The sequence below is a fragment of the Oncorhynchus mykiss genome, chromosome 16 (assembly GCF_013265735.2).
Source record: "Oncorhynchus mykiss isolate Arlee chromosome 16, USDA_OmykA_1.1, whole genome shotgun sequence".
NCBI classification, from domain to species: domain Eukaryota; kingdom Metazoa; phylum Chordata; class Actinopteri; order Salmoniformes; family Salmonidae; genus Oncorhynchus; species Oncorhynchus mykiss.
The window spans coordinates 9,706,994-9,734,391 of NC_048580.1; the positions used below are offsets into that span (position 1 = coordinate 9,706,994).

Here is a 27,398-nt window from a genome sequence, read left to right on the forward strand (position 1 = left end):
ATGGATGGGGTCATGTACCGTCAAATCTTGGGTGAGAACCTCCTTCCCTCAGCCAGGGCATTGAAATGGGTCGTGGATGGGTATTCCAGCATGACTATGACCCAAAACACACGGCCAAGGCAACAAAGGAGTGGCTCTAGAAGAAGCACATTAAGGTCCTGGAGTGGCCTAGCCAGTCTCCAGACCTTAATCCCATCGAAAATATGTGGAGGGAGCTGAAGGTTCGAGATGCCAAACATCATCTTCGAAACCTTAATGACTTGGAGAAGGAGTGAGACAAAATCCCTCCTGAGATGTGTGCAAACCTGGTGGCCAACTACAGGAAACGTCTGACCTCTGTGATTGCCAATAAGGGTTTTGCCACCAAGTACTAAGTCATGTTTTGCAGAGGGGTCAAATACGTATTTCCCTCATTAAAATGCAGATCAATTTATACATTTTTTGTTGTTAATCTGTCTGTCACTGTTCAAATAAACCTACCATTAAAATTATAGACTGATAATTTCTTTGTCAGTGTGCAAACATACAAAATCAGCAGGGGATCAAATACTTTTTTCCCTCAATGTATATACAGTTTTGTAACAATGTGCAAATGGTTAAAGTATGAAAGGGAAAATAAATAAACATAAATATGGATTGTATTTACAATGGCGTTTGTTCTTCACTGGTTGACCTTTTCTTGTTGCAACAGGTCACAAGTCTGTGATATTTCACCCATCAAAATTGGATTTGTCTCTCTGTCTCCCATACCTCTCTCTGTCTCTCTCTGTCTCTCATCTCTCTCTGATCTCTCTCTCTCTCTCTCTCTCTGTCTCTCTGTCTCTCTCTGATCTCTCTCTCTCTGTCTCTCTCTGATCTCTTTCTCTCATCTGTCTCTCTGTCTCTCATCTCTCTCTGATCACTCTCTCTCTGATCTCTCCCTCTCTCTGTCTCCCATACCTCTCTCTGTCTCTCTCTGTCTCTCATCTCTCTCTGATCTCTCTGTCTCTCTCATCTCTTTCTCTCATCTCTCTCTGATCTCTCTCTCTCTCTGATCTCTCCCTCTCTCTGTCTCCCATACCTCTCTCTGTCTCTCTCTGTCTCTCATTTCTCTCTGATCTCTCTCTCCCCCTCTGATCTCTCCCTCTCTCTGTCTCTCTGTCTCCCATACCTCTCTCTGTCTCTCTCTGTCTCTCTCATCTCTGTCTCTCTCATCTCTTTCTCTCATCTGTCTCTCTGTCTCTCATCTCTCTCTGATCTCTCTCTATCTGTCTCTCATCTCTCTTTGTCTCTCTGATCTCTCTCTCTCTCTCTCTCTGTCTCTCTCTCTCTCTCTCTCTCATCACTCTCTCTGATCTCTCTCTCTCTCTGTCTCTCTCTGTCTCTCATCTCTCTCTGATCTCTCTCTCTCTGTCTCTCTCATCTCTTCCTCTCATCTGTCTCTCTGTCTCTCATCTCGCTCTGATCTCTCTCTCTGTCTCTCATCTCTCTTTGATCTCTCTCTCTCTCTCTCTGTCTCTCTGTCTCTCTCTGTCTCTCATCTCTCTCATCTCTTTCTCTCTCTCTCTCATCTCTCTCTGATCTCTCTCTCTCTCAATTCAATTCAAGGGCTTTATTGGTACGGGAAACATGTGTTAACATTAAAAAGCAAGTGAGTTGGATAATATATAAAGTGAATATATAAAGTGAAATAAACAATAAAAATTAAAAGTAAACATTACACATACAGACGTTTCAAAACAATAAAGACATTACACATGTCATATTATATATGTATACAGTGTTTTAACAATGTACAAATGGTTAAAGGACACTATATAAAATAAATAAGCATAAATATGGGTTGTATTTACAATGGTGTTTGTTCTTCACTTGGTTGCCCTTTTCTCGTGGCAACAGGTCACAAATCTTGCTGCTGTGATGGCACACTGTGGAATTTCATTTGTTTTCGAATTCTTTGTGGATCTGTGTAATCTGAGGGAAATATGTTTTTTTAATATGGTCATACTTTGAGCAGGAGGTTAGGAAGTGCAGCTCAGTTTCCACCTCATTTTGTGGGCAGTGATCTCTGATCTCTCTCTCTCTCTGTCTCATCTCTTTCTCTCATCTCTCTCATCTCTCTCTCTCTCATCTCTCTCTGTCTCTCATCTCTCATCTCTCTCTGTCTCTCATCTCTCTCTCTCATCTCTCTCTGTCTCTCATCTCTCTCTGTCTCTCATCTCTCTCTCTCTCTCTGTCTCTCATCTCTCTCTCTCTGTGTCTCTCATCTCTCTCTGTCTCTCATCTCTCTCTGTCTCTGTCTCTAATCTCTCTCTCTCTCTCTCTGTCTCTCATCTCTCTCTCTCTCTCTGTCTCTCATCTCTCTCTCTCTGTCTCTCATCTCTCTCAGTCTCTCTCTCTCGCTCCCCCCCTCTTTGACTCTCCCTGTCTTTCTGATTCCCTCCCTCAACCTTTCCGCCTCCCTTTCTCCATCTATACGTCTCACCACTAGGTAGGGGAGAATATCAGAGTGTCACCATAAGCCTCCTGTGTGTGTGCTGGTTAGGTAAAGTATAGATTGACCCAGTCAGGTCACCTGTGATACAAGTCAGAATTCGACGTCCATCCATGTCTGAGGACGTCGGGAGATGACGTGGAAACTGGCCACTAGGGGCAACAGTGAGCGCTGTAGGTTCTTCAAGTCAATTTTGATTTTGATAGGGCATTGTGGACGGGATGGGGCATCTGTTTCTGATCCCAAAGGGCCAAAGGATTTTAATTTTATTTAACCTTTATTTTAACTAGGCAAGTCACTTAAAAACAAATGCTTATTTACAATGACGGCCTTCCCCGGCCAAACCCGGACGATGCTGGGCAAATTGTGCGCTGCTCTGTGGGACTCACGGTCGGTTATGATACAGCCTGGAATCAAACCAGGAACTGTAGTGACGCCTTTGGCACTGAGATGCAGTGCCTTAGACCGCTCTGCGACTCGGGAGCCCCAAAAATATTTGTTGACGACGATGGGACCTTAACCATTACGTTAATCATGCAGAGTTAATGCCTCTTACTCCAAAAGTTGCAAGTTCGAATCCAACAATAGAAAGTTGTTTTTGAGATGCTTGTTTTTAGCCTATCCCAAACCTTAACCCTTACCTTAACCATTCAGTGTTAATATCTAAACTTAACCCAATCCTTTAAACTTTGACATTTGAGAAACATGGATGAAGTGCAACCCCATTTTATCATCCTCACTTCCCTCCCTCCTCACATCTCCCTTCCTCCTCTCATCCCCTACACCCTGACTGACTCATGTCCATCTCTTTTTCTCTCCTCTCCCTTATCCCCTCTTTTATATCCTTCTTTCCTCCTATCCTCCTCCTCTACCATCCACCTCCACTCCTCTCCTCCTCTCCTCCTCTCCTCCTCTGCTCCTCCTCTACCATCCACCTCCCCTCCTCTCCTCCTCTCCTCCTCTACTCCTATCCTCCTCCTCTACCATCCACCTCCCCTCCTCTCCTCCTCTCCTCCTCTCCTTCTCTGCACCTCCTCTACTATTCTCCTCTCCTCCTCTCCTCCTCTCCTCCTCTGCTCCTCCTCTCCTCCTCTACTATTCTCCTTTCCTCTATTATCCTCCTCCCCTCCTCCTATCCTCTTCTCCTCCTCTACTTTCCTCCTCTTCTCCTCTACAATCCTCCTCTCCTCCTCTCCTCCTCTTCTCCTCTACTATCCTCCTCTCCTCCTCCTCTCCTCCTCTTCTATCCTCCTCTCCTCCTACTCTCCTCCTACTCTCCTCCACCTATCCTCCTCTCCTCCTCCTCTACTATCCTCCTCTCCTCTCCTCCTCCTCTCCTCCACCTATCCTCCTCTCCTCTCCTCCTCTCCTCCTCCTCTACTATCCTCCTCTACTCCTCCTCTCCTCCTCCTCTCCGCCTCCTCTCCTCCTCCTCTCCTCCGCTCCTCTCCTCTCTCTTCCTCCTCTTCTCCTCTCCTCTTCTACTATCCTCCTCTCCTCCTCCTCTCCTATCCTCCTCTCCTCCTCCTCTCCTCCTCCACCTCTCCTCCTCTGCTCCTCCTCTCCTCCTCTCCTCCCCCTCTACTATCCTCCTCTCCTCCTCTACTATCCTCCTCTCCTCCTCTACTAGCCTCCTCTCCTCCTCCTCTCTCCTCCTCCTCTCTCCTCTCCTCCTCTCCTCAACTATCCTCTTCTTCTCCACCTCTCCTCCTCGCCTCCTCCTCTCCTCTTCATCTCCTCCTCTCCTCCTCCTCTACTTTCCTCCTCTCCCCCTCTCCTATCCTCCTATCTTCTTCCTCTACTATCCTCCTCTCCTCCTCCTCCTCCTCCTCTACTATGCTATTCTCCTCCTCTCATCTCCTCCTCTCCTATCCTCTACTATCTTCCTCTCCTTCTCCTCTCCTCCTTGACTATTCTCTTCTTCTCCTCTCCTCCTCTCCTCTCCTCCTCTCCTCCTCCTCTCCTCCTCCTCTCCTCCTCTCCTCTCCTCCTCCTCTCCTCTCCTCTCTCCTCCTCCTCTCCTCCTCTACTCTCCTCTCTCATCCTCCTCTCCTCCTTTCCTCTCCTCTCTCCTCCTCCTCTCCTCCTCTCCTAACTCCTCCTCCTCTCCTCCTCTACTATCCTCCTCTCCTCCTCTACTATCCTCCTCTCCTCCTCTCCTATCCTCCTCTACTTTCCTCCTCTCCTATCCTCCTCTCCTCCTCTACTATCCTCTCCTTTCCTCCTCTCCTATCCTCCTCTCCTATCCTCCTCTACTATCCTCCTCTCCTCCTCCTCTCCTATCTCCTCTCCTCCTCTACTTTCCTCCTTTCCTCCTCTCCTCCTCTACTATCCTCCTCTCCTCCTCTTCTCTCCTCTATCCTCTCTACTCCTCTACTTTCCTCCTGTCCTCCTCTACTTTCCTCCTCTCCTCCTCTACTATCCTCCTCTTCTCCTCCTCTACTATCGTCCTCTCCTCCTCTCCTCCTCTACTTTCCTCCTCTCCTCCTCTACTATCCTCCTCTCCTCCTCCTCTACTTTCCTCCTCTCCTCCTCTCCTCCTCTACTATCGTCCTCTCCGCCTCTCTTCCCCTCCAAAGTCGGTTGTGAAAAGAGGCAATTGCCAAGTTTAGCTAAAGAAAATGGTTTGCTTGCGTGTTAGATAATTAGACACACACACAAACGCACATGCACGCCTGCACACACACATATACACACACACAAATGCACATGCACGCCTGCACACACCCATACACACACACACCCTTTTGAGTACTCAGTGCTGACTTCCCTAATACAATTAAACAGAACAACAATAATAGGCTGTAAGGGACATAATTGGGGTCGGCTTGTTGTGTCTGTCTGTCTGTCTGTCTGTATGCCTGTCTGTTGTGTCTGTCTGTCTGTCTGTCTGTCTGTCTGTCTGTCTGTATGCCTGTCTGTCGTGTCTGTCGTGTCTGTCTGTCTGTCTGTCGTGTCTGTCTGCCTGTCTGTTGTGTCTGTCTGTCATGTATGTTGTGTCTGTCTGTCTGTCATGTCTGTTGTATCTGTCTGTCTGTCATGTCTGTTGTGTCTGTCTGCTTGTCTGTCGTGTCTGACGTGTCTGTCTGTCTTTGTGTCTGTCTGTCTGTCTGTCTGTCTGTCTGTCTATCTGTCTGTCTGTCTGTCTGTCTGTCTGTCTGTCTGTCTGTCTGTCTGTCTGTCTGTCTGTATGTCTGGGGACATAATTGGGGTCGGCTTGTCGTGTCTGTTGTGTCTGTCTGTCGTGTCTGTCGTGTCTGTTGTGTCTGACTGTCTGTCTGTCTGTCTGCCTGTCTGCCTGCCTGCCTGCCTGTCTGTCTGTCTGTCTGTCTGTCTGCCTGTCTGCCTGTCTGCCTGTCTCAGTGGATTTAATAGAAGTAGAACTATAGAGAGGAATGGGGATAGGGTTATATAGAGGGAAGAATAAACGCCATTGTAAGTACAACCTACAGTTGAAGTTGAATGTTTGGAAGAAAAAGGGGGAGGCTTGCTAGCTGAAGGACATCATGCCAACTGTGAAGCACCGTGAAGTTATGATCCTAACTGACCTATTGCCGGGGATATTTACTGGGATTAAATGTCAGAAATGGTGAAAAACTGGGTTTAAATGTGTTTGACTAAGGTGTATGTAAACTTCCGACTTCAACTGTGTTTATTTATTTTCTCTTTTGTACTTTAACTATTTTGAACAAATATGACATTTGTAATATCTATTACTTTGGAACTTTTGTGAGTGTGATGTTTACTGTTCATTTGTATTGTTTATTTCACTTTTGTTTATTGTCTTGCTTTGTTAATATTTCCCATGCCAATAAAGCTCTTAAATTGTATTTAAATGAATTGACAAAGAGAGATCGAGGGAAACGGAGAGGGCGAGAGAGGGAGAGCGAGAGAGAGAGAGAAAATTATAAAGAGAGCGAAAGAGAGAGAGAGAGAGATAAAGAGAGGGAGAGGGGGATGAATTGAGAGAGAGGGAATTGGAGAGAGAGGGGATTAAAGAGAGAGAGAGGGAAAATGAGAGGGAGCGAGGGAGATAAAGCGAAAGAGGAAAGCAGAGAGGGAGAGGGAGAGAGATCGAGAGAGAGAGAGAGACAAAGAGAGTGAGACAGGTAAGTGGCGAGGGAGAGGGAGAAAGGGAGAGAGATAAAGAGAGGGAAGCAGAGAGGGAGGGCGTGAGATAACGAGAGAGGGAGGGAGAGAGGGGGAGGGAGAGAGAGATGGAATTAAAGAGGGGAAAATTGAGAGGGAGAGAGAATGAGATAAAGAGAGAGAGAAAAGGAGAAGGAGAGAGAGGGAGAGAGAGACGGGGGTGGATAAAGAGAGAGGGAAATGAGAGAGAGAGAGAGAGAGAGAGAGAGAGAGAGAGAGAGAGAGAGAGAGAGAGAGAGTGAAGCAGAGAGGGAGAGAAAGGGATAAGGAGAGGGAAAAGGAGGGGGAGAGGGTTGATCCTGTATGTTTTGACAGTCTGCTCTGCTACCATCTGGTGCTTGTGACACACACTCTCTTCCCCCTGCATTAGCATGGGTAGACAACCTAAAGGCGGTGGTAGAATCTGAGCGTGGGTAGACAACATAGAGGCTGTGGTAGAGTCTGAGCGTGGGTAGACAACCTAAAGGCCGTGGAAGAGTGTGAGCGTGGGTAGACAACCTAGAGGCTGTGGTAGAGTCTGATCGTGGGTAGACAACCTAGAGGCTGTGGTAGAGTCTGAGCGTGGGTAGACAACATTGAGGCTGTGGTAGAGTTTGAGTGTGGGTAGACAACCTAGAGGCTGTGGTATAGTCTGAGCGTGGGTAAACAACCTAGAGGCTGTGGTAGAGTCTGAGCGTGGGTAGACAACCTAGAGGCTGTGGTAGAGTCTGAGCGTGGGTAGACAACCTAGAGGCTGTGGTAGAGTGTGAGCGTGGGTAGACAACCTAGAGGGTGTGGTAGAGTCTGAGCGTGGGTAGACAACCTAGAGGCTGTGGTAGAGTCTGAGCGTGGGTAGGAAAACCTAGAGGCTGTGGTAGAGTCTGAGCGTGGGTAGAAAACCCACTGGATTGGATGAGAGAGAGTCAGGGGGACGAGTGGGAGACGGGCACGGGATAATAGATGAATATGATAGCGCTGGGTCGAGCACATACTTCAGTCTTTTCAACTTATTCCAGTGTGAGCTCCTTGATACACTTGATAAAGGAGTCAGGATTCAAGGACTCAGTTGGAGATTTTGTAAACAGTCGATCGCCTATTTTCAAATCCCAAATTCAAAAGATCTGTGTCACAAATCATTGAAATACAAAAAGAGCCACTCTGGTGTAGTTAAACTCTTTCAGAAAAGTCAAGCAACCTCTACACGAGGAAAACAACTCCTCCAAAACCCTTGTGTCAACCAGAAAAGATAGCAATAGATTCTGAAACCTGCCCATTCATAAGGGCTATACCTTAACTGTACATACATTAATTCAGACGTGCTCTCAATCTGTCAACATGTTTACCATTTCAGTTACAACTGTGAAGAAAAGGTTTCCAAGCAACAGACAAATAACAAGCTTGAAGTGACAGATTTAATAAAACAAAAACGATCCCGATATTCAACCGGTGTAGATACCCTATAAACACACTATAGATGCCCTATAAACACACTATAGATACCCTATAAACACACTATAGATGCCCTATAAACACACTATAGATACCCTATAAACACACTATATATACCCTATAAACACACTATAGATACCCTATAAACACACTATAGATACCCTATAAACACACTATATATACCCTATAAACACACTATAGATACCCTATAAACACACTATAGATACCCTATAAACACCCTATAGATACCCTATAAACACACTATAGATACCCTATAAACACACTATAGATACCTTATAAACACACTATAGATACCTTATAAACACACTATAGATGCCTTATAAACACACTATAGATACCCTATAAACACACTATAGATACCCTATAAACACACTATAGATACCTTATAAACACACTATAGATACCCTATAAACACACTATAGATACCTTATAAACACACTATAGATGCCTTATAAACACACTATAGATACCTTATAAACACACTATAGATACCCTATAAACACACTATAGATACCCTATAAACACACTATAGATACCCTATAAACACACTATAGATACCTTATAAACACACTATAGATACCTTATAAACACACTATAGATGCCTTATAAACACACTATAGATGCCTTATAAACACACTATAGATACCTTATAAACACACTATAGATACCCTATAAACACACTATAGATACCCTATAAACACACTATAGATACCCTATAAACACACTATAGATACCTTATAAACACACTATAGATACCCTATAAACACACTATAGATACCCTATAAACACACTATAGATACCTTATAAACACACTATAGATACCTTATAAACACACTATAGATACCCTATAAACACACTATAGATACCCTATAAACACACTATAGATACCCTATAAACACACTATAGATACCCTATAAACACACTATAGATACCTTATAAACACACTATAGATACCTTATAAACACACTATAGATACCTTATAAACACACTATAGATACCCTATAAACACACTATAGATACCCTATAAACACACTATAGATACCCTATAAACACACTATAGATACCCTATAAACACACTATAGATACCCTATAAACACACTATAGATACCCTATAAACACACTATAGATACCCTATAAACACACTATAGATACCCTATAAACACACTATAGATACCCTATAAACACACTATAGATACCTTATAAACACACTATAGATACCCTATAAACACACAATAGATACCCTATAAACACATTATAGATACCCTATAAACACACTATAGATACCCTATAAACACACTATAGATACCCTATAAACACATTATAGATACCCTATAAACACACTATAGATACCCTATAAACACACTATAGATACCCTATAAACACACTATAGATACCCTATAAACACACTATAGATACCCTATAAACACACTATAGATACCTTATAAACACACTATAGATACCTTATAAACACACTATAGATACCCTATAAACACACTATAGATACCCTATAAACACACTATAGATACCCTATAAACACACTATAGATACCTTATAAACACACTATAGATACCCTATAAACACACTATATATACCCTATAAACACACAATAGATACCCTATAAACACACTATAAATACCCTATAAACACACTATAGATACCCTATAAACACACTATAGATACCCTATAAACACACTATAGATACCCTATAAACACACTATAGATACCCTATAAACACACTATAGATACCCTATAAACACACTATAGATGCCCTATAAACACACTATAGATACACTATAAGCACACTATAGATACACACTATAGATACACTATAAACACACTATAAACACACTATAAACACACTATAGATACACTATAAACTGTAGATACACTATAAACACACTATAAACACACTATAAACACACTATAGATACACTATAAACTATAGATACACTATAAACTATAGAAAACTATAAACTGAGAAAGAAACCAATGGATATGAAGGGTCTTATATTACATGTCTGTACAGACACAGGAGTGTGTGAGAGGTTGAGCATAAGAGGCGTGAGAGAGAGAGACCGTGTGTGTTCGGGAGTGAATGAGAGGGAGTGAGTGACTGAATGTATGTTCGTTCTGTGTGAGTGATTGAATGTGTGTGAGAGGGAGTGAGTTCATTCTGTGTGAGTGATTAAATGTGTGCGAGAGGGAGTGAGTGACTGAATGTGTGTGAGTGACTGAATGTGTGTGAGAGGGTGTGAGTGACTGAATGTGTGTGAGAGGGAGTGAGTGACTGAATGTGTGTGAGAGTGAGTGAGTGACTGAATGTGTGTGAGAGTGAGTGAGTGACTGAATGTGTGTGAGAGGGTGTGAGTGACTGAATGTGTGTGAGAGGGTGTGAGTGACTGAATGTGTGTGAGAGGGTGTGAGTGACTGAATGTGTGTGAGAGGGTGTGAGTGACTGAATGAACTCTTCTCTTGTCCAATGTCTGGGGTTCGAAGGCAGTGGAATTACTATAGAGAGAGGCGACATCGGGCGTCTGGTAACCCGTTCCTGTACAGCTGGAGGGGCGGTGGGGACAGATCTAGGATCTGCTGACCATCGTATAACCCTAACCTTTACTATATGAAGGAAGCCATTAGATCAGACCCTAGATCAGCATCTAGGCACTTCCTAGTTTGGTTTGTAGTTCTACCTACCCCTCCGGCTGTACTACAACTATATGCAGGAAATGAGTTGGGATATAGAAGGGGGCGTTACCTTCCCCTCACCCCACCCCCCTCCCTCTACCTGTGGAAGTGCCACATCATGCAAGTCCCGCCCACCAGTACTCACTGGGCATGCTCCAAGGGGGCGGTCATAAGTATGCTCTCTATGATAGGCCAGGCAGGAAAAGGGGGCGGGGTGTCTATTCTACTAGACCAGCGCACCAACTCCGATCCTGGAGAGAGACTCGGTGTGTGTGTGCTTTTTGTTCCAGCCCAGAACTAACACTCATCCAGGTTTTACAGTTACTGGTGGGCTGGAACCAAAGTAGCTCTCCAGGACCAGAATGGGTGACCGCTGACCACCAGGCAGAGAGAGGACAACTAGCAGGGGGGGAAATAGAAAGAAAAAGGACTTCTACAGTAGAAATAGCAGCGACTTCAGGTCTAACGCGTTCCCTCTCAATCGCTTGGCTTCGGTCAAATCAAAGCGAATCAAACCAAAACAAGCAGGACTCAGAAAGATGTGGAAAGACTACCGACCAGCCATCTCCTTCTCCTTACTCCGTCTCTTTTTCTCCATCCGTTTCAGTCTCTTCTCCTCCCTGCGCTTGGCCTCCTCGGCCTCCTGGCTGCGACGACACTTGTGGAAGTTCTCCACCACCACGCCCACGAACATGTTGAGCACGAAGAAGCTGACGATGAGCAGGAAGGAGATGAAGTAGAGGAGCATCCAGGGGTTGTGGTTCAGCTGCGGCTGGAGGGGGAGACACACGTTAACGAGCGCTGTGGCGACGTTCTAACGGCAAACGCTGTGTGTGTGTGTGTCTGTGTGTGTGTGTGTGTCTGTGTGTCTGTGTGTGTGTGTGTGTGTGTGTGTGTCTGTGTGTGTGTGTGTGTGTGTGTGTCTGTGTGTCTCTATCCACCTAGAGAAGAACACACTACCAGATGCCAGGACACCGTCACACACCTACCTATCCTGCTGCTCCAGTCAACACTTTAAATCATAGATACGAATGCATAAATCCATGCATGAATAATTCAGTTTATTTTTTTAATACAACACAGTATATCAGTAAAGCTAAATGTATACATAGATCCAGTGCACAGGGCATGCGGAAGAATGTTGGACAGTAAGCAGCTCAGAGAAGAACAATGACAAGTTTCCTGAAGCACAGACAGAAATGCTGACGTAAAAATCAAGACTCCTCTGCCTCTGGCCAACCAAGCCTTTGTTCTACAGCTGCTACTGTATCGCTAGGGAACAGAGTGTGTGTGTGTGTGTGTGTGTGTGTTGTATACCTGTTGGTTGACTCCCACTGCATCTAATCCATCATACATGATATCAACCCAACCATCCTTAGAGGCCAGAACGAACAGAGACATCAGAGCCTGGCGAGAGAGGGAGAACATAACACATGATATCAACCCAACCATCCTTAGAGGCCAGCACGAACAGAGACATCAGAGCCTGGCGAGAGAGGGAGAACATCCTACATGATATCAACCCAACCATCCTTAGAGGCCAGAACGAACAGAGACATCAGAGCCTGGCAAGAGAGGGAGAACATCACACATGATATCAACCCAACCATCCTTAGAGGCCAGCACGAACAGAGACATCAGAGCCTGGCGAGAGAGGGAGAACATCACACATTATATCAACCCAACCATCCTTAGAGGCCAGCACGAACAGAGACATCAGAGCCTGGCGAGAGAGGGAGAACATCACACATGATATCAACCCAACCATCCTTAGAGGCCAGCACGAACAGAGACATCAGAGCCTGGCGAGAGAGGGAGAACATCACACATTTACGTCGTTTAGCAGACACTCGTATCTAGAGTGACTTACAGAAGCCATTAGGGTTACGTGCCTTGCTCAAGGGCACATTGTCAGATTTGTCACTTAGTCGGCTCGAGATTCAAACCTTTCTGTTACTGGCCCAACGCTCCTAACCGCTATGCTACCTACAGTAGGTTGTGATACCATCACAAGTATCTGTCACAAACAAGTTTTCCACGAGGGCAGTTTAGAAAGAAAGTAGAGGATATACAACATCTCTGTAAGTATTGTGAATGGTACCTGGGTCAGTTTGTGTTGTGAATGGTACCTGTGTCTGGTTGTGTTGTGAATGGTACCTGTGTCTGGTTGTGTTGTGAATGGTACCTGTGTCTGGTTGTGTTGTGAATGGTACCTGGGTCAGTTTGTGTTGTGAATGGTACCTGTGTCTGGTTGTGTTGTGAATGGTACCTGTGTCTGGTTGTGTTGTGAATGGTACCTGTGTCTGGTTGTGTTGTGAATGGTACCTGTGTCAGGTTGTGTTGTGAATGGTACCTGTGTCAGGTTGTGTTGTGAATGGTACCTGTGTCAGGTTGTGTTGTGAATGGTACCTGTGTCAGGTTGTGTTGTGAATGGTACCTGTGTCAGGTTGTGTTGTGAATGGTACCTGTGTCAGGTTGTGTTGTGAATGGTACCTGTGTCTGGTTGTGTTGTGAATGGTACCTGTGTCAGGTTGTGTTGTGAATGGTACCTGTGTCAGGTTGTGTTGTGAATGGTACCTGTGTCTGGTTGTGTTGTGAATGGTACCTGTGTCAGGTTGTGTTGTGAATGGTACCTGTGTCAGGTTGTGTTGTCAATGGTACCTGTGTCAGGTTGTGTTGTGAATGGTACCTGTGTCTGGTTGTGTTGTGAATGGTACCTGTGTCTGGTTGTGTTGTGAATGGTACCTGTGTCTGGTTGTGTTGTGAATGGTACCTGTGTCTGGTTGTGTTGTGAATGGTACCTGTGTCAGGTTGTGTTGTGAATGGTACCTGTGTCTGGTTGTGTTGTGAATGGTACCTGTGTCTGGTTGTGTTGTGAATGGTACCTGTGTCTGGTTGTGTTGTGAATGGTACCTGTGTCTGGTTGTGTTGTGAATGGTACCTGTGTCTGGTTGTGTTGTGAATGGTACATGTGTCAGGTTGTGTTGTGAATGGTACCTGTGTCTGGTTGTGTTGTGAATGGTACCTGTGTCTGGTTGTGTTGTGAATGGTACCTGTGCCAGGTTGTCAAAGTTGTACTGCTGTCTGACCCACTTGTAGTTGGCCATCATACAGTCTGACTTGTTAGTGACGTTTCTCACGTCCTCTCCCTGACACGCAAAGAACTTCCCCTTGAAGAGCTGGAGAGAGAAAACACACACACACACACACACACACACACACACACACACACACACACACACACACACACACACACACACGTGGTCACACTAATGCCAACTTTATTGTAATTACCAATTGGTCTTCAGGCCATATCCCATGAGAGGATTCCGTAGTGACCTTGCATGTCCTCTCGTGATTGGTAGCATGTAACTCATGCACAGACGCAGACACCAAACAAGCACATACACACAGGTAACATATTTCTGTGACTCCAAGGACACACAGAACATTAAGTGTAAATTGGACAGCGGGCTTACGACCACATCTTATCCAGCTATACGACTTGACAAGCAGGGTTGAGCCCTCAGTTATATCGTGGAAACCACCCGGAAGAGCACTTTCCTGCTGATGTACGACCTAAGAGCCCTGGCAGGGGGTGAATGGAGAAGAGGGTGCTTATGCGTAATGACATATTAGCCACTTGTCAGTTCCAACATTGTCACTGGCAAGAGGAGAGACGGGTGTGTGGAAGGAGCCCAGAAGAACCCTTAACACCAAAGGTATTAAGGTGTGAAACCTAACTTGAAAGAAACATTTTCCCTGATATTGGTTGGTTGATATTGTTTTGGGAAAATGTATAATATGCTAGGCCTTTTTGTATGGGGTGCAAAAATGGTTCCGATCTCACCTGTACTCCCAGGATACCAAAGATGATGAAAAAGGCACAGCAGATGACCACAATGTTTCCTATGGGCTTTAGAGACGACATCAGAGTCTCCACTACCAGCTTCAGACCTGGGGCCCTGCTTATCACACTGGATGAGAGAGACAGAAACACAATGTTAGACTTGGAAGACTGAGGAAGAGTGCAGGAGAGAGCGAGAGAGAGAGAGAGAGAGAGAGAGGGAGAGAGAGAGAGAGAGAGAGAGAGAGAAAGAGAGAAAGAGAGCAAGAGAGCGAGAGAGAGAGAGAGAGAGAGAGAGAGAGTTGTTAAGGTCAATTACAGAGCAGCCAGCCCAGATGGAGATGCCTGTGGCTCTCCCTCCCCCTCTTCCCCTTCCTTTCTCCTTCCTCCCTCCCCCTCTCCTCCTTCCCGTTGTTCACCTCTCCCTCCTTCCTGTCACAGGTCATCAGTGACAGTCAATTGCCCTCATCCCTCCAGTACCTCTCTCGTTTCACTGTCTCTCCACCATACTGTCTGTCTGTCTGTCTGTCTGTCTGTCTGTCTGTCTGTTTCTCTCTCTCTGTCTCTGTCTGCCTGTCTCTGTCTGCCTCTACTTGTTTTTGAGCTTTTCTCAGTATATATCTGTAACTATCTAACATGCTGAGATCAGCTTTGTCCTCAGTCCAGTCGTTCTTATGTTTGCAGTTCTTATTCAGGGAGAGAGGTGCAGGGAGTGAGAGGAAGTCAATAACTCATTAAGAGAAGGACTGAGACAGGATATATGGAGGATATGGGGATAAGGCTGATACGTGGGCTGACTGAGACAAGATCAATAACACTGATATTTGCACATATACATTATATATGCATTCATCTATAGCTGGGAGAGAACAACCACATAACAAAATCCTAGCAAGTAAGGTACCTACAAGCAAAATCAGTGTCAGTGAAAATATGATTTGTGGGGGGGATTTATTTTAAACCTGTTGCGACTCTAGGACAGTATTTTCATTTTTGAAAAAAAAAAACATTCACATTTTAAATGGGATATTTTGTCAGGACAAGATGCTAGAATATGCATATAATTGACAGCTTTGGATAGAACACACTCTAACGTTTCCAAAACTGTAAAGATATTGTCTGTGAGTATAACAGAACTGATGTTGCAGGCGAAAGCCTGAGAAAAATCCAATCCGGATGTGGCCCATATTTTGAAAGTGCTGCGTTCCAAAGAGTCCCTATTGAGCTGTGAATGTACACTTTCTACGTATTCCCCAAGGTTTCTACAGCATTGTGACATAGTTTTACGCATTTATGTTGAAGAATACCCGTAGGGGGCTACATTGCGCAAGTGGTCACATGATGCTCCCGGAGAAAATCTTGCGTAAAGTACAGAGGTAGCCATTATTCCAATCACTTCTACTGAGAAACCAATTGTCTCGGTTGATATATTATCGAATAGATATTTGAAAAACACCTCGAGGATTGATTATAAACAACGTTTGCCATGTTTCTGTCGATATTATGGAGCTAATTTTGAATATTTTTCAGAGTTGTCGTGACCGCAATTTCCGGTCGATTTCTCAGCCAAGCGTGAAGAACAAACGGAGCTATTTCGCCTACAAAAATAATATTTTGGGAACAAATTAACTTTGGCTATCTACCTGGGAGTCTCGTGAGTGAAAACATCCGAAGTTCATCAAATGTAAACGATTTAATTTGATTGCTTTTCTGATTTTCGTGACAAGGTTGCCTGCTGCTAGCAGGGCATAATGCTATGCTAGGCTATCGATAAACTTACACAAATGCTTGTCTAGCTTTGGCTGTAAAGCATATTTTGAAAATCTGAGATGACAGGGTGATTAACAAAAGGCTAAGCTGTGTTCCAATATATTTCACTTGAGATTTTTCATGACTAGGAAGATTTTCTAGGAAGATTTTTTGTCCGTTGCGTTATGCTAATTAGTGTCAGGCGATGATTACGCTCCCGATGATTACGCGATGATTGCGGTTTGAGCATTAGCCTGACGGTAGAGAGGGGCAGTTCCCCTTGCAACTCCATAGGCAAGTGCTATGGTCTTGTAGTGGATAGGAGCTTCGAATGGAAGCCAGGGGAGGGTGAAGAGGAGCGGGGTGAAATAGGAGAACTTGCGAAGGTTGAACACCAGGCGGGCTATGGCATTCTGGATAAGACTCAGATCCTCTCATCAAATCAAATCGTAATTGTCATATTCCCCGAATACAACAGGTGTAGACCTTACCGTGAAATGCTAACTTACAAGCCCTTAATCAACAATGCAGTTTTATCCTCTTGAGTGTAGGGGGCAGTAGTTTTATGTTTGGATGAAAAACGTACCCAAATGAAACTACCTATTTCTCAGGCCCAGAATCGAGAAAATGCATATAATTGTCAGATTAGGATAGAAAACACTAAAGTTTCAAATACTGTCAAAATATTGTCTGTGAGTATAACAGAGCTGATATTGCAGGTGAAAACCTGAGGAAATTTCAACTAGGAAGTGCTGTTTTTCCTGAAACCACTCTGTTCCATTGCCTGCCTTCGCTCCATTTAAAGGGATATCAACCAGATTCCTTTCTCTATGGCAGAGTTTTGCATGCGCAACAGCTTGGAGCAGACATTTTCTTTCTCTCTCCTATTGAAAAAGCTACGGTCCGGTTGAAATATTATCGATTATTTACTGTAAAAACAACCTGAGGATTGATTATAAAAAACATTTGACATGTTTCTATGAACTTTACGGATACTATTTGGAATTTTCGTCTGCCCCGTCATGACTGCCCGAGCCTGTGGATTTCTGAACATAACGCGCCAACCAAATGGAGGTATTTTGGATATAAAAATAATCTTTATGGAACAAAAGGACCATTTATTGTGTAACTGGGAGTCTCGTGAGTGCAAACATCCAGAGATCATCAAAGGTAAGCGATTCATTTTATTGCTTTTCTGACTTTCGTGACCAATCTACTTTGCTGCTAGCTGTTTGCAATGTTTTGTCTGCTGAGAGAGATGTCCTAACATAAACGCTTGGATAGCTTTTGCTGTAACGCCTTTTTGAAATCTGACATGCCAGGTGGATTAACAACAAGCTAAGCTGTGTTTTGCTATATTGCACTTGTGATTTCCTGAAAATTAAATATATGTTTAGTAATTTAATTTGAATTTGGCGATCTGCAATTCAGCGGATGTTGACGAAAATGATCCCTCTAACGGGATGGGTGCGCCAAGAAGTTAAGAAAATAAACATAAGAAAATACTCACTAAATAAATCTTAAAAAGTTACAGAATAAAATGAGGCTAAATACAGGGGTTACCGGTACCGAGTCAACGTGCGGGGGTACAGCTTAGTCAAGGTAATTCGTACATGTAGGTAGGGGTAAAGTGACTATGCATAGATAATAAAAAAACAGGGAGTAGCAGCAGTGTAAAAACATTGTCAACCTTCTTTTGCAGACTCAGATCTAGATAAAAATCCAAGAGTGTGCAGAGCCTGAGACACCCAGCCCTGAGAGGGTGGAGAGGAGGATCTGATGGGTCACGGTGTCGAAGGCAGTGGATAGGAGGATGAGAACAAGGGAGAGTGGGTCAGCTTTGGCTGAGAGCCTCCGTGATGCAGAGGAGAGCGGTCTGACTGGTTATGGTTCTGAGAGAGATAACGAGAGAGTTGGTCAGAGATCAGGGTCAGAGGTCAGGGGCAAGCTCAAGTGTTTTGGAAAGTAAAACAAAGATGGAATACTGTTCTGTAGTTGTTGACGTCAGAGTGGTCGACTGTTGGTTTCTTGAGGACGGGAGCGACCTTTGGCCATCTTGAAGTCAAAGCGGAGGCAGCCATTTGTCAGGGACGGGTGGATGAGGGAAGTGATGAATGGGAGAAGGTCTCCAGAGATGGTCTGGAGAAGGGAGGAGGTGATGGGTTCAATAGGGGCAGGTTCCCGGGCGACTGGACATCACTAGCCAAAGGATTTCATCTGGAGAGAGAGGGGATTCAAGGAGTGGATATCTTCTAACTTCTTTAAGATAGCCTAGCAATTAATAAGAGCGTTGGGCCAGTAACCAAAAGGTTGCTGAATAGAATCCTCCAGGCCGGCAAAGTGAAAAATCGGTCAATGTGCTAATTGCTCCTGTAAGTTGCTTGGAATAAGACCGTTTACTAAATTACTAAACTGTAAATGTGAGAGAAAGTGGCAAAGAGTTTGACATTTAGAGTGATAGAAAGTGACTTTAGCAGAGGAGTAGAAGGTAGAGAAGATGGAGTGAAAGGATGATAGGGCCTCTGGAAGTTTAGTTTTCCTTCATTTTCACTCAGTTGCTCTCAGCCCTGTTCTGTAAGCTCACAATGAGTCACTCAGCCACAGAGCAGGAGGGGAGGGCTTAGCTTGCCAGTAGGAAAGAGGACAGAAGACAGGTGGGAGAAGGATTTAGCATAAGGTAGAGATGATAGGATAGAAGAGGAGAGAACAGTTGGAGAGAGAGAACGAAGATTCTGATGGTGCATGACCATCTGAGTGGCTAGGTTTGGGGAAGCGAGGGAGAGAAAATGAAAGAAAGCATTGATCTGGAAGGGGGTTGAAATGAGAATTGTAGGCGAACAGCCAATAGTGAAGATGAGGTCAAGCGCCCTGCCTGCCTTGTGAGTGGGAGGAGACTGAGAAAAGGTCAAAAGAGGAAAGGAGTGGAAGGAAATGAATCAAAGGCAGACGTGAGGAGATGGAAGTCATCCAGTACTCTCCAAGGGCACCGGGTGGGCGATAGGAACAGACTGATCTCTTCTTGTGTAACAAATTTGTGATGACCAAAAACGTAATTCACCACCTACAGTGAAAAGAGAGAGGTGATGAGATGTCAGGTGAGCAGGAACTGGAGGTATGAGGGCAATTGACTGTCACTGATGCCTTGTGAAGAAGGGGAAGGGGGAGAGGGGGAGCGAGGAAGGAGAAACGAAGGGGAAGAGGGGGAGGGAGAGCCACAGGCGTCGCCATCTGGGCTGGTCGCTCTGTAATTGACCTAAACAACTCTCTCTCTGTCTCTCTCTCTCTTTTCCTGTGTGGTATATACTGTATAGCTATGTATCATCTGAAAAAGTATAGATTATTATTATTATTATTATTTTGATCATTATTTTATTATCCCCTCCACAACAATAAGAGGAGATTGTGTTTGAGAGAAAGTGAAAACTGTAAAGATAGAAAGTCAAGAACGCTAGAGAGAAACAGAGGAAACACGAGAGGTCAGCGAGTTCACGGAGGATAGGTGCTTGTTAGGGGGAGCCAAGTATTTAATGGCAAGGTCATACACCGAATGAGGCAGTTTCCATAATATCTATTCATACATAGAGAGAGAGAGAGAGAGAGAGAGAGAGAGAGAGAGAGAGAGAGAGAGAGAGAGAGAGAGAGAGAGAGAGATGCTTCTCCATAATGTTTGGAGGCTGTTGTAATTAATGAGGCATGCTGTCACAGGGCGAGGGTTACGAGGATAGAGCCCTCCAGATAATTACATTGTCTACGGCAGGGCTAGGACACCCTGGCACTTCACGTCTATGATTTAATCATCCTGGAAGAACAGGTGTGTTGAATTTAGGCAATCACTGAACTGATTAGCATTTAACTACACCGGCAATAACATCAGTTAAATATGTGTATGCGACCAACACGACTAGATTTGAATTGTTTCATTTGATTTGGTCAGGTGTGCGGCGTAGTTGGAACAAAATCCTCAGTACCAGCGACACTCCAGGAACAGGGTTGCCTTCCCCTGACCTAAGCGTTGAGGGTTATGAGGATAGAACCCTCCAGGTAATTACATCATCTACAGGGTGAGGGAGTATGAGGATAGAACCCTCCAGGTAATTACATCATCTACAGGGTGAGGGAGTATGAGGATAGAACCCTCCAGATAATTACATCATCTACAGGGTGAGGGAGTATGAGGATAGAACCCTCCAGGTAATTACATCATCTACAGGGTGAGGGAGTATGAGGATAGAACCCTCCAGAAAATTACATCATCTACAGGGTGAGGGAGTATGAGGATAGAACCCTCCAGATAATTATATCATCTACAGGGTGAGGGAGTATGAGGATGAAACCCTCCAGGTAATTACATCATCTACAGGGTGAGGGAGTATGAGGATAGAACCCTCCAGGTAATTACATCATCTACAGGGTGAGGGAGTATGAGGATAGAACCCTCCAGGTAATTACATAATCTACAGGGTGAGGGAATATGAGGATAGAACCCTCCAGGTAATTACATCATCTACAGGGTGAGGGAGTATGAGGATAGAACCCTCCAGATAATTACATCATCTACAGGGTGAGGGAGTATGAGGATAGAATCCTCCAGGTAATTACATCATCTACAGGGTGAGGGAGTATGAGGATAGAACCCTCCAGATAATTACATCATCTACAGGGTGAGGGAGTATGAGGATAGGACCCTCCAGATAATTATATCATCTCCAGGGTGAGGGAGTATGAGGATAGAACCCTCCAGATAATTACATAATCTACAGGGTGAGGGAGTATGAGGATAGAACCCTCCAGATAATTATATTATCTACAGGGTGAGGGAGTATGAGGATAGAACCCTCCAGGTAATTACATAATCTACAGGGTGAGGGAGTATGAGGATAGAACCCTCCAGGTAATTACATCATCTACAGGGTGAGGGAGTATGAGGATAGAACCCTCCAGATAATTACATCATCTACAGGGTGAGGGAGTATGAGGATAGAACCCTCCAGAAAATTATATAATCTACAGGGTGAGGGAGTATGAGGATAGAACCCTCCAGATAATTATATAATCTACAGGGTGAGGGAGTATGAGGATAGAACCCTCCAGATAATTATATAATCTACAGGGTGAGGGAGTATGAGGATAGAACCCTCCAGATAATTATATCATCTACAGGGTGAGGGAGTATGAGGATAGAACCCTCCAGATAATTATATAATCTACAGGGTGAGGGAGTATGAGGATAGAACACTCCAGGTAATTACATCATCTACAGGGTGAGGGAGTATGAGGATAGAACCCTCCAGGTAATTACATCATCTACAGGGTGAGGGAGTTAATTATATCATCTACAGGGTGAGGGAGTATGAGGATAGAACCCTCCAGATAATTACATCATCTACAGGGTGAGGGCGTATGAGGATAGAACACTCCAGGTAATTACATAATCTACAGGGTGAGATGGATGAGTCCAAACACACAGATGACAGGAGGGGAGACAGAGAGGATACATCAATAAACAACATGGCTAACACTCCTGACCCCCACCACCCTGGCATTTTGGAACAGTCTATCTTCCCTCTGAGCCTCGTAGTGACAGGGGAGGAGGGGTTCGGGGCTGCAGCTGGTTTGTGGTAGAGCTAAGTTGAAATAACGTGACTTAAGGGGACTTAAGGGAACGTAAAGGTGACATAAGGTGACTTAAGGTGACTTAAGGGGACTTAAGGTGTTAAGGGGACGTAAAGGTGACGTAAGGGGACGTAAAGGTGACGTAAAGGTGACGTAAGGTGACTTAAGGGGACTTAAGGGGACGTAAAGGTGACGTAAGGTGACGTAAGGGGACTTAAGGGGACGTAAAGGTGACGTAAAGGGACTTAAGGGGACTTAAGGGGACGTAAAGGTGACGTAAGGTGACTTAAAGGGAACATTTAGGTGCTAACAAAAACCTTGGGCCAGTAACCGAAATGTTGCTTGTCCGAATCCCTGAGCCGGCTAGGGAAATCATCTGTCGATGTGCCCTTGAGCAAGGCACTTAACCCTCATTGGCCCCAAAAAATTGTCAAAGACTCCAGTCACCCAAGTCAGACTGTTCTCTCTGCTACCAAACGGCAAGCGGTACCGGAGCACCAAGTCTAGGTCCAAAAGACTCCTTAACAGCTTCTACACCCAAGCCATAAGACTGCTGATCAAATGGCCACCCAGACTATTTACATTGACCCTCTTTGTTTTTACACTGCTGTTACTCGCTGATTATTATCTATGCATAGTCACTTTACCGCTACCTACATGTCAGGGCGGCAGGGTAGCCTAGTGGTTAGAGCGTTGGACTAGTAACCGGAAGGTTGCAAGTTCAAACCCCCGAGCTGACAAGGTACAAATCTGTCGTTCTGCCCCTAAACAGGCAGTTAACCCACTGTTCCTAGGCCGTCATTGAAAATAAGAATTTGTTCTTAACTGACCTGTACCCCTGCAAATTGACTAGGTACCAGTACCCCCGGTATAGTTATTGTGTTATTTATTACCTTAGTTTATTTAGTTCATATTTTCTTAAGTCTATTTCTTGTACTGCATTGTTGGTTGATTGTAAGCATTTCACTGAAAGGTCTACTACACCTGTTGTATTTGGCGCATGTGACAAATAAAATTTGATTGGATTTGATTGAATTGCTCCTGTAAGTCGCTCTGGATAATAGCATCTGCTAAATGACTAAAATATAAAATGTGAAGCCTGAGTTGAGGTCGTGGAGTTGATGGATGAGAACAGCAGTGTGTGTTTGCACAATTAAACAAACTGATGCATTATTCTGTCAAACACACACACACACACGCTCTCTCTCCCAGAACCTCCTCTATGCTGTATAATTGCATCATTAACATTCCTAATGAGGAAAACACACTCAAATGCACTGTTAGCTGGGACAATTGGAGAAGTGTGTAGGATCGCTTTTTTCTTCTCTACTTGTGGTCCTTTGTGGCTCCGTTGGCAGAGCATGGCTCTAGTAATGGCAGGGTTGTGGGTTCAATTCCCGTTTTTGTTTTTTCCTTTGTTTAACTTCTTCAGGCTAGAAAAAGTATTCGGAAGTTTGGAAGAATGAGGTGCCCAAAGTACACTGTCTGTTACTCAGGCCCAGAAGCTAGGATATGCATATAATAGTATTGGATAGAAAACACTCTAAAGTTTCCAAAACTGTTAAAATTATGTCCGTGAGTACAACAGAACTAATATGGCAGGCGTAAACCTGAGGACAATCCATCCACATGTATTTTTTTAGCTCACCTCGGATTACAATGGCTGGGAATGGGAATATAAAAGGAAGTCCTCCCAGATTGCAGTTCCTAGGGCTTCCACTAGATGTCAAAAGTCTTTAGAAAGAGTTTCAAGCTTCTTTTTTGATAAATGAGCTAGAATTTTTAGTTTTTCTTGTGCGCGTACAACGTTATTTATCTCCGTTAATGGTCTCCGGTATTCTCTGTCTTAAACTTTGTAGTTTATTTACATAATAGGGTACCTGAGGATTGATTTGGAACGTTGTTTGACTTGTTTAGAATAAGTTTATTGGTAACTTACGGGATTCATTTTGTATGCATTTTGAACGAGGGAAACCGGTGGATTGCTGAGTCAAGCGCGCCATTGAAACATACTTTTTTGGGATATAAAGAAGGACCCTTGTGATTGCAACCAGATGAATATCTTCAAAGGTATGTGATTTATTTTATCGCTATTTCTGACTTTCGTGACGCATCTGCTTGGTTGGAAAATGTATGTAAAGCTTTTGTGTGCCGGGCGCTGTCCTCAGATGTGCATGATGTGCTTTCGCTGTAAAGCATTTTTAAAATCTGACAAGAAGTTAAGCTTTTAAATTATGTAAGACACTGGTATTTTCATGAATGTTTAATATTACAATTTCTTTCATTTGAATTTGGTGCTCTGCAATTTCACCGGATGTTGGCCAGGTGCCACAGTAGCGTCCCAATGATCTGTAATAAGTTTTAGCTAGGCAAGTAAGTCAGTTAAGAACACATTTTTATTTACAATGACAGACCCTGTACGATGCTGGGCCAATTGTGCGCCGCCCTATGGGATTCCCAATCACGCCCGGGTGTGATACAGCCTGGATTCGAACCAGAGACTCTAGTGACACCTCTTGCACTGAGATGCAGTGCCTTAGACTGCTGTAATACAGCCTGTATTTGAACCAGGATTTTGCACTGAGATGCAGTGCCTTAGACTGCTGTGAAACAGCCTGGATTTGAACCAGGGACTGTAGTGACACCTCTTGCACTGAGATGCAGGGCCTCATACCGCTGTGATATAGCCTGGATTCAAAGCAGGGACTGTAGCGAGCAGTTGGAGGCCACGGAAGGAGTGTTGTATGGCATTGAAGCTCGTTTGGAGGTTAGTTAGCACAGTGTCCAAGGAAGGGCCAGAAGTATACAGAATAGTGCCGTATGCGTAGAGGTGGATCAGGGAATCGCCCGCAGCAAGAGCGTCATCATCGATATATACAGAGAAAAGAGTCGGTCCGAGAATTGAACCCTGTGGTACCCCCATAGAGACCGCCAGAGGTCCGGACAACATGCCCTCCGATTTGACACACTGAACTCTGTCTGCAAAGTAGTTGGTGAACCAGGAGAGGCAGTCATTAGAAAAACCAAGGCTATTGAGTCTGCCGATAAGAATACTGTGATTGACAGAGTCGAAAGCCTTGGCCAGGTCGATGAAGACGGCTGCACAGTACTGTCTTTTATCGATGGCGGTTATGATATCGTTTAGTACTTTGAGCGTGGCTGAGGTGCACCCGTGACCGGCTCGGAAACTGGATTGCACAGTGGAGAAGGAACGGTGGGATTCGAAATGGTCAGTGATCTGTTTATTAACTTGGCTTTCGAAGACTTTAGATAGGCAGGGCAGGATGGACATAGGTCTGTAACAGTTTGGGTCTAGGGTGTCACCCCCTTTCTTTGGGGATCTCGGACGATACGAAAGAGAGTTTGAACAGGCTGGTAATAGGGGATGCAACAATGGCGGCGGATAGTTTTAGAAAGAGAGGATCCAGATTGTCTAGCCCAGCTGATTTGTACGGGTCCAGGTTTTGCAGCTCTTTCAGAACATCTGCTATCTGGATATGGGTGAAGGAGAAGCTGGGGAGGCTTGGGCGAGTAGCTGCGGGGGGGCGGAGCTGTTGGCCGGGGTTGGAGTAGCCAGGAGGAAGACATGGCCAGCTGTTGAGAAATGCTTATTGACATTTTCGATTATCATGGATTTATCAGTGGTGACCTTGTTACCTAGCCTCAGTGCAGCTGGGAGGAGGTGCTCTTGTTCTCCATGGACTTGACAGTGTCCCAAAACTTTTTGGAGTTCGAGCTACAGGATGTGAATTTCTGCTTGAAGCTAGCCTTTGCTTTCCTGACTGACTGCGTGTATTGGTTCCTGACTTCCCTGAACAGTTGCATATCGCGGGGACTATTCCATACCACCTTTAGCCTATGCAGGGTGTTAGAACTGAGCTGAAATGAGCTGAACTAAGCTGAAATGAGCTGAACTGAGTTGAACTGAGTTGAACTGAGCAGAACTGAGTTGAACTGAGCTGAACTGAGCAGAAAGGAGTTTTAAAATCTATATATACTGTATATTTCACCTTTATTTAACCAGGTAGGCTAGTTGAGAACAAGTTCACACATACAAGTTTGATGAATGTATGAAATGAAGACATGAGAATGAGCAGATAAACTCTGTGAGGAGTTAGATGAACAGAGTTAGATGAACAGAAACTCTTCCTCTGCCTGTAATGTCACAACAGACAGAGAGGTATATCTGACAGAGAGGTGTGTGTGTGTGTGTGTGTGTGTGCGTGTGTGCGTGTGTGTGTGTGTGAACCATACACACCCCAGTGCTTCAGGGGAAAACACAGACAGACTCATGTTTAATTCACCCTCTCTTCTCTTTTCCTGTCCTGAAACTAAAGCCTCTGAACTGACAAACTGGAAAACACACAAATAAATCACACAAGTATTATTTTGTCCAATTCTCTGGTGTGCCAAGGATTGAACCCTCCAGACAATTACATCATCTACAGGGTGAGGGGTCATGTTGTGTGCTATATTTTTAATGTGATAAAACATTGATCTGCTTTTTAGCTATTATTAATGCCACAGTGCTGTGTAAAGCTTTGATATTCTCCATTATTTTAATTTAGTCCTATGAGATTCCTGCCACACAAGCTCTTTTCAGAATCCATGTTATGAGTATCTCTAGGGTTTTCACATATACAGTGCAGTGCTGTATACAGTAAGCCCTCGTTTTCAGAGCTTTGCTTGATCAGAAGTTTACTTTCCTGTCAAACTAACTGAACTTTCTCTGAGACGGCCTTCAGTACAGCGCAGACTCCCAGACCAGCATACTGATATTGTGGCATTTTCATGCTCCTCTCTCCTCTCCTCTCCTCTCCTCTCCTCTCCTCTCCTCTCCTCTCCTCTCCTCTCCTCTTCTCTTCTCTTCTCTTCTCTTCTCTTCTCTTCTCTTCTCTTCTCTTCTCTTCTCTTCTCTTCTCCTCTCCTCTCCTCTCCTCTCCTCTCCTCTCCTCTCCTCTCCTCTCCTCTCCTCTCCCCTCCCCTCTTCTACTCACTTCTCTCCTCTCTTCTTCTTTGGTCTGAGTATCAGGGTTTGAAAGCTAATTAATACCCTGAAAGGATAAATGATGAATGTATTATTTCCTGATCAGAGCGATAATCTGTAGTGTTTGTAGGTGGGAGGAGAGAACACCAGCTCAGCATTTCTCTCCCCCTCTCTTTATCTATCCCCTGTTCACACCATTTTTGTTTCGTTTTTTTGTATCTATAAGGGTCATTTGGCTATTAACCACAGCAGAACCCTTTTTGGTGCTACTGTTCATATCACTTTTTTAGAACCATGGTCATGAGGTTCTAAATGGAATAAAGACCCCTTTATGAAGAAGGTGGTTCTATAAAGTTAATCTGGTTCTTTGCAGATCCTTTTGAAGACCCATACATGGTTTATTTTTCTGATTAGCCATATAATATATTTTTCTGATTAGCCATATA

At 44.3% G+C, this 27,398-nt stretch overlaps 1 protein-coding gene across 1 annotated transcript in view; it reads right to left on the reverse strand.

The window, feature by feature from the left end:
• LOC110492818 (voltage-dependent T-type calcium channel subunit alpha-1G-like) overlaps positions 1-27,398 on the reverse strand; it is a 228,544-nt gene that overhangs the window by 53,149 nt on the left and 147,997 nt on the right. Inside the window, 4 exon segments of the mRNA XM_036945869.1 lie at positions 11,336-11,528; positions 12,074-12,163; positions 13,810-13,935; positions 14,607-14,733. Of these exon segments, the coding sequence (XP_036801764.1) occupies positions 11,336-11,528; positions 12,074-12,163; positions 13,810-13,935; positions 14,607-14,733 (536 nt within the window).